Below are 8,674 nucleotides of genomic sequence, written 5' to 3'. Positions count from 1 at the left end.
GGTGTTTTGTGGTGGAAAACTTAGCGGATCAAACATAACACGCCAACCCTGTTACCCATAAATAGGCTAGAAATGTTTTCACAATTTAGATTTTTTTGTGAAGCTTGCATTCAATTGCCCCTCCCCTCTTCACACAACAAGCTTCCATTCCTCCTCTCACAAGGGGATTTATGGCTGATTTAAATTGAAATCGTCAACACTGTTACGGTCTACCCGGTTACTTTAATGGGCACTTACTATAGTCATATTTTATTTAACCTCGAGATGGAGAACTGTTTTTTTATGAAGTTGAACATGTGGTCTTTATGACAGAATGTTAAAATTAGGTTAAATAAAAAAATAAAAAATCACCAAGTTACACTATTCAAAGGGCACCTAGTTGGTGGAACGACCTGCATGCATATTATGATGATCAAAGATCATATTTTTGTCCCCTTGCGTGTTTGTGTTCTCACACATCTTCATTGTCCGATTGTTCATAGTTCCAGTTTGTGCCCTTTAGTGGAAAATAATCATATCAGTAATCCATCTCTGTGTGTTCTGTTCCAGGTGGGGAGAGGAGAGGAACTATGATGGGACAACAAAGAAGTACTGGGTAAATAAGGGTTCCTATCACATCACATATTCTCTCTCTTTTCTATTATATATAAACTATATCTACATTCTAACCTGTGCCACTCTTTCTAATAACGCTTGACTTTTCCAGATCGCTGCCAACTCGTGGGGGAAGAACTGGGGGGAGAACGGCTACTTCCGTATCACTCGTGGTGAGAACGAGTGTGAGATAGAGGCGTTCGTGATTGGCGTGTGGGGTAGGGTCACTATGGAAGACATGCAGAACCACCATCACCGCCGACGCAAGTAGAGACAGACACTCCAGGAACCCAGCACCTACCCTTCACCCCATACCCTCTTCCCCTCCCTACCCTGGGGGAGCAACCAGCCCCAGAGGCCCTGCTCTTACTCCCCTACCCCCATACCAAACTCTGGGGGAACAACTCAACCAGTTCCCACTCTGACCTTTGGGGAAACCAACAACAACTACCCCAAGAACTCCAACTCTTACCCCCTTACCCCCTTGCACCCATATCCCCTTACGCCAGCCTAGGGGTATTGACACCCCAACCGCCCCCTAACCCAACTCAAGGTTTATGGCACCAAAACAAGCTCCAGGTCTGCAGGCTGAGAGGGGCTTCTTCATAGAGCCTCCCCTGGCTTCAGGACACAGCAATAAGCACCTCAGGACTCACTTTTCCAAAGACCATCCTTCCCGGATTCCTCGGCTTCAGCCTAGCATGGAATGTCTACTTCCTGCTTCTGTCCTGAAGTCTTCACTTCCTCTGCTATAATGATGAATGGACTGGCTTGATCTGAACTCTCTCACTCTCCTCTCTCTCATTGTGTAGCTATTCATTTGGCTGCCATGGCAGGTGGCTATCCATTTGGCTGCCATGACAGGTGGCATCCATTTGGTTGCCATGACAAGTGGCTATCCATTTGGTTGCCATGACAAGTGGCTATCCATTTGTCTTCCATGACAAGTGGCTTTCCATTTGGCTGCAATGACAGGTGGCTATCTATCTCTGATCATGGTTAACCCTCTCCCTGTGTTTCTCTGTTGTTGTGTATTTTGAAAGCCAACCCCTTAGGGACAGATTGCGATGGAGAGAACCAGAGAGATAGAGGAGTAGATGATACAGGCACCAGATTGGGATGGAGAGAACCAGAGAGATAGAGGAGTAGATGATACAGGCACCAGATTGGGATGGAGAGAACCAGAGAGATAGGGGAGTAGATGATACAGGCACCAGATTGGGATGGAGAGAACCAGAGAGATAGGGGAGTAGATGATACAGGCACCAGATTGGGATGGAGAGAACCAGAGAGATAGAGGAGTAGATGATACAGGCACCAGATTGGGATGGAGAGAACCAGAGAGATAGAGGAGTAGATGATACAGGGACCAGATTGGGATGGAGAGAACCAGAGAGATAGAGGAGTAGATGATACAGGCACCAGATTGGGATGGAGAGAACCAGAGAGATAGAGGAGTAGATGATACAGGCACCAGATTGGGCAGTTCCCACAACAAGAGACGAGAGAAACTAACAATCCACTTGTGCAACAGTTTAGTTAAACGTTATCACTGAGGGCCTAAGTCTTAGTCACGCTAGCTACATCACTGATTAATGTATTCCTATTACTGTCAGCAGATAGCCACACATATCTTCACACATTCCAAAAATGCAGAATCTTACACTGGAAAAGGTGTTGGGCTAAAGCTTGATGGTAGGTGGGGTTGAGGGTTTAGTGAGCTGTCCTTTTGACCAATAATTTATTTCCCCTCATTTACCAAAAATCAATGTTTTGTTATTAGGTTAATCCCACTGAGTGCATAGTACAGTATTAAGTTTCAGCAAGCTCTGGAAATGAAACTCAATGCCAAATTTCTCTTGAGTTTTCAGTACCACATCATCTATCTGTTTATGGAAGAGATGGAGTCAATCTTCCAATGATATCAAATCAACTTAAATCTCATGACCATGACAGCTCTTGACTGAAGCCAACTGCTTGAACGTAACGTTTCATTATAAATAATATTAGTGGGTCAGCCGTTTATAAATCTCCCTTATTACTATTCATACAGTAGGTATGAAAGCAGAGATTAAGCATGTATAATATGTGTAGATGTAATTGTAGCAAGCGAGGAGCTTAAAAAACAGCCTTTGAAAAATACACTCCGTTCATTAAATCAGCTGGTTGATAAAAACATGAGATTGATTGAAATAACATCCTTTTGAAGAAGGTGAAATGGCCACCACCAGATGATGCCAGAGACAGAAGTGAAAGAGAGAGTCTTGACTCCCTAATTTTTTTCTGGTCAGGGCGGGGCCACTCTGGTCTACTTATTGGCCCCACCTCACTGGCTAATTATTTCTGGTCAGGCAGGCCGAGCGAGAGGGGACACTAAGTAGACCAGAGCCAGCTGTTCCCTCTCTCACGTGAGCATGCCAGACATTATGGAGGAGCCTTGAGCTCACACAGGAAGGCATGTTCACGCAAGAGAGGGAACATCCACTTACACAGACCGGAACACATTTTTTTCAATGGTAAACGGCCTGAGGAAACCATCTTAGTTATCCACCATCTTTGATGATCCTTCAACATGACAACCTTATGGGTTATCAAATGCCTTAATGAAATAAGTGCTGTTTTTTGGGGGGCCTCTGGTTGAAATATTAGACCCATTGTGTTTTATAGTCTTGATCTATTTCATTCTCTGTATTTACATTTTAGTCATTTAGCAGAAGCTGTTATCCAGAGCAACTAGGGTTAATTGCCTTGCTCAAGGGCACATCCACAGGTTTTTCACCTCATCGTGTCTGGGATTTGAACCAGCAACCTTTCGGTTACTGGCCCAGTGCTCTTAACCACTAGGCTACCTGTACACTGTGTTACGATTATGCTGAAAATATTATTATTGTTGCTGTTGTTGTACTCTTATTGTATTAGTTGCTTTGAGAGATGTGTTTGTCTCACACACTCACACACAACCCCCCCCCCCCCCCCCTCCCCTGACCAGTTGCTTTAAAGCTGGGGTGTCAAAATCATTCCTTTCAATTAAGACCTAGACAACCAGGTGAGGGGAGTTCCTTACTAATCAGTGACCTTAATTCATCAGTCAAGTACAAGGGAGGAGTGAAAACCCGCAGACACTCGGCCCTCCGTGGAGTTTGGCTCGTGCTTTTCTTGGGAGGTGCAAATACATCTTCTGAAAGGGAACACACACAAATCAAAAGTGCCTGGCTCTAGGGTGAGGAGGAGGTCGGACTCAGCTGCCAAAGTCTGTTCAGTGCTGCTTCGTTGTAGTATTTGTGTCAGTTTGACAGCCTAATATCTCACAGACACAACATGCCACTAACGCGTCAATATTTAACAATAAGCATGTGTAGGCCTACAACAGACACATTGTGACATTTCAAAGGTTGTGCATCTCCAAAGAAGTGTTAGGTAGGTAGCTCAAGCCTCAACTGAAGCCAGTGATCACACAGGTTCTGATATACTGATATAACTTGATATAACTGCCTTATCTATTGTTGCCCTAGGTGCTCTTTTTATACTGTCTCTAATTTTGGCAATTTTGTTCCAATTTGAAATATATTTTTGTGTGCCTATCATTAGTTTTCAATGTATCAGTTTCCAGAGGCACCAACTGTCCTTTCAGAGACCAGATCATATACAGTCTCACTACACAATAAACTGCTTGGCTTTGCAGAAGTTATGTATTTTCAACTGTGCCACCTTTCCAATATGGCATCCAGTTGTCACATTGTTACTGTAACTCAGCCAAGGTTCCTATAAGCCTACACCATTTCATACATTTCAAGTAGGCCTTTAGTTTTAAACCACCATTACAACCATCACCTCTGAGAAAAGGATAGAGACGCAAAAAAACCAGACGTGTGGATGGACAAGCAATGTTCAATGTGGAGGAAGGGTAGGGTATAGGAGGTAGGGCAGACATAGCTGCGTGAAGTGTGAGCCACGCGGTCTACAGAATATTTACCTTCACTTCAAACGGAGCGAGAGGATGAGGACAATCAAAGGGGGGATGATGTGGCCAGGGTCGGGGTGAGGTGCATCATGGGTTCACGAGGCATGACAGTGCAGAAAGAATGGAGAACAGAAGGCAGGTGGAGGTGGGGACTGGGGGGTGAGTCAACAGAGCTGTTTGTGTTTTTTGTCCTGAAGGAGAAAATGGATACGATGACATCATGTCAGAAAACCTTAACACTATTTAGGGCTCTGTTAAACCAGTATCGCTGAAGCGTTACAGATCGCGAGATAGAAATGTAAAGGTAATTTATTATTGAGCCAACAAATGCAGCGTTTACCATGAATGCAGTCTCAGCTAACGCGGAACATTGCCTTTAAATTTCAATCATGCTGTAACGAAGAATTTCTGTATAGGTTCTAAACCCTGAGGCTTTAATAGTCACATGAAGGATGGGCTCATGCCGAACATAGCCATAGTTTATTGGTGCAAGTCAATTCAGTTTTATCCTTTAAAATAATGTTCTAGTACTATCCCATTAGTCTATAAGATACAGCCCCTAGCCAATGAAAAGCACTAGGGCTGTGTCCCAAATGGCACCGTATACCCTAGATAGTGCTCTACTTTGATCAGTGCCCTGGGACGCAGTTAAGCCTACTGTAGAAGGTTATTGTCAACCTGTTGGCTAACCAGATGGATCCTCATTCACATACAGTCATCCAGACAGTTGTATCCTTATAGGGATAAACCAGTGATAGACAGATAAGCCTGTCTGGATCAATGGGACGAGAGGAGCAGGCGATTGGATCCAAGTCATGCGGAGGAAAGGAATTTGGCCGAAACTGGATCCAAGTCGGACTGACTGTTCTTTTTGAGTTTGTGTGAATCCTGAGTGTGATTCACTGGGTTCCATGTTTAGTCTGCCCATTCAAGGTGCCAAGATCTGTCGACAGAAGATTTGTATATAATTTTATTTATTTATCTCACCTTTATTTAACCAGGTAAGCCAGTTGAGAACAAGTTCTCATTTACAACTGCGACCTGGCCAAGATAAAGCAAAGCAGTGCGCTAAAAACAACAACACAGAGTTACATATGGGGTAAAAAAACATCCTAGTGGGATGCTAATGAAAGATCTCTAAGTGTCTATAAGGGCCACAACACTCTATCCGTAGACAAACATTGAGATCTTTGTCTGTCGGCCATAAAAAAACAACTTGGATGGTATTCAGGGGTTAAAGTTACTCTGACATTAAAGAGCCAATCACTCACTCAACCAAACATCTTAAAGACCCTCAAAACATTCACAGAACCCCAGTCAGAAGTTGTGTATTCAAAGTCAAAGAACCACTTCATATTCATTGATATGTAGACTTTTTTTATGACAAGATGTGTAAATCTGTGCAATGTTTATTATCATTATCTATCTGTCTCTTGTATTGTATGCACAAAATGAAAACCCCCCATAGTTTTTACCTGTGTGGCACAATAAAGTATTTTAAAACAACCATCCCTGTCTGACTCATTGCCTAATAATGGAAGACAATACCCAACACAATATAAAGGTAACCAGCAGCTGAGTAAACATTTATATTTAAAAAATCTGAAATATTTGTTGACACCAACTGTTCATTTCTCTTTGAAAACAGAGTAAATGCATTTTCTTGAGGAAACATTTTCACATTTGACAAAATCATGTTTTTTTAAGCAGTTGGTGACTGGAAATATAGTTCATAAAACAGTGTAGCCATACAGAGAAGCTGGACAGAGGACAGCAGGCGTTTAATACTGGGAGCTGTTGGCATGCCTCTGTTGGGACGAAGGAGGCCAGACTGGGGGCGACGGGGTAGAGGGTGGTGGGTGGGAGTAGGGGCATAGAGAGGCTCATGGGACGGGCGAGGGGGTAGAGGGTGGTGGGTGGGAGTAGGGGCATAGAGAGGCTCATGGGACGGGCGAGGGGGTGGTGGGTGGGAGTAGGGGCATAGAGAGGCTCATGGGACGGGCGAGGGGGTGGTGGGTGGTGGGTGGGAGTAGGGGCATAGAGAGGCTCATGGGACGGGCGAGGGGGTGGTGGGTGGTGGGTGGGAGTAGGGGCATAGAGAGGCTCATGGGACGGGCGAGGGGGTTGAGGGTGGTGGGTGGGAGTAGGGGCATAGAGAGGCTCATGGGACGGGCGAGGGGGTAGAGGGTGGTGGGTGGGAGTAGGGGCATAGAGAGGCTCATGGGACGGGCGAGGGGGTAGAGGGTGGTGGGTGGGAGTAGGGGCATAGAGAGGCTCATGGGACGGGCGAGGGTGGGATGAGGACAGTTTGTATAGGAGAGTGCAGTGGCAGCTCTTTCCACCACTGAGAGTCATAACTCAGACAGACAGACAGAAAGGTCAGGGACCGAGGGAACAAGGGTGTGTGTGTGTGTGCGAGTTCATTTGCATACGTGTGTGTGTGTGTGTACCTTCTTGTACATTGTCTGTGTGTACATCCATATGTGACCATATGTATAAACAGCTGTGTGAATGTCTGTCTATGGACATAGCATGCCCTCAACTTGACAAAGAAGATATTGGGGACTTTTTAAGAAAGTTGAAGCTCATTTACTGCATTTCTATACAATTAAAAAACTCTAAAATGCTATTTGGAGAACAGCCAAAACAAGCAGAAATGACACCAGCCATTATCACATTGGTTGCTGTAGCTTCATTCACCTCAGTCGATCTACAAAAACATAGCCTATTAGCTATACAATTTAGCCACTACACATTAACTCACATTAACTCAGCACCGGGATAAAAAAAACTATAATTGAATACATACAAAGGGATCTGTTAGCAGAATAAATAATATATTACCAAAAGGTAAACAAATAAGTTTGCTTTACAGCAAATTTCCTGCAATTCTACACATTTTGCCATGACATACCATGTTAATATGATATCTGAGTGAGAGTGACTAACAAAATCAATGGGGGCCCCTGGAGGTCAGGGCCGTTGGGCACATGCCCTGTGTGCCCGGTAATTCGGCCAGTTTAGATAGCTGGCTAGACTTTTAAGCAGGTCAACATTCACAAGGCCGCAGGGCCAGACGGATTACCAGGACGTGTACTCCGAGCATGTGCTGACCAACTGGCAAGTGTCTTCACTGACATTTTCAACATGTCCCTGACTGAGTCTGTAATACCAACATGTTTCAAGCAGACCACCATAGTCCCCGTGCCCAAGGACACTAAGATAACCTGCCTAAATGACTTACCGACCCGTAGCACTGACGTCTGTAGCCATGAAGTGCTTTGAAAGGCTGGTCATGGCTCACATCAACACCATTATCCCAGAAACCCTAGACCCTAATTTGCATACCACCCCAACAGATCCACAGATGATGCAATATCTATTGCACTCCACACTGCCCTTTCCCACCTGGACAAGAGGAACACTTACGTGAGAATGCTATTCATTGACTACAGCTCAGCGTTCAACACCATAGTGCCCTCAAAGCTCATCACTAAGCTAAGGACCCTGGGACTAAACACCTCCCTCTGCAACTGGATCCTGGACTTCCTGACGGGCCGCCACCAGGTGGTAAGGGTAGGTAACAACACATCTGCCACGCTGATCCTCAACATGGGGGCCCCTCAGGGGTGCGTGCTCAGTCCCCTCCTGTACTCCCTGTTCACCCATGACTGCATGGCCATGCACAACTCCAACACCATCATTAAGTTTGCCGACGACACAACAGTGGTAGGCCTGATCACCGACAACGATGAGACAGCCTATAGGGAGGAGGTCAGAGACCTGGCCGTGTGGTGTCAGGATAACAACCTCTCCCTCAACGTGACCAAGACAATGGAGATGATTGTGGACTACAGGAAAAAAAGGAGGACTGAGCACGCCCCCATTCTCATCGACGGGGCTGTAGTGGAACAGGTTGAGAGCTTCAAGTTCCTTGGTGTCCACATCAGAGGGCACGACAAAGCCTATTCCCCCTCAGGAGACTGAAAAGATTTGGCATGGGTCCTCAGATCCTCAAAAAGTTATACAGCTGCACCATCGAGCGCATCCTGACTGGTTGCATCACCGCCTCCAGGACCTCTATACCATGCGGTGTCAGAGGAAGGCCCTCAGAATTGT

At 45.3% G+C, this 8,674-nt stretch overlaps 1 protein-coding gene across 2 annotated transcripts in view; it reads left to right on the top strand.

The window, feature by feature from the left end:
* Window positions 1-6,062, top strand: part of LOC311132754 (tubulointerstitial nephritis antigen-like) — a 78,835-nt gene extending 72,773 nt beyond the window's left edge. For both annotated transcript variants that reach the window (XM_084166050.1, XM_084166051.1), the window contains exons 11-12: window positions 550-595; window positions 707-6,062. In XM_084166050.1, coding sequence (XP_084022176.1) covers window positions 550-595; window positions 707-865 — 205 coding nt within the window. In that variant the 3' untranslated portion in view covers window positions 866-6,062. The remainder of the gene's footprint in view (window positions 1-549; window positions 596-706) is intronic.
* Window positions 6,063-8,674: the final 2,612 nt, after the last annotated feature.

This window comes from Coregonus lavaretus (genome assembly GCF_964263955.1).
Source record: "Coregonus lavaretus genome assembly, chromosome: 7".
In the NCBI taxonomy this organism is placed as follows: domain Eukaryota; kingdom Metazoa; phylum Chordata; class Actinopteri; order Salmoniformes; family Salmonidae; genus Coregonus; species Coregonus lavaretus.
Note: the sequence above shows the minus strand (reverse complement) of the source record. Positions and strands in the feature narration are given on the sequence as shown.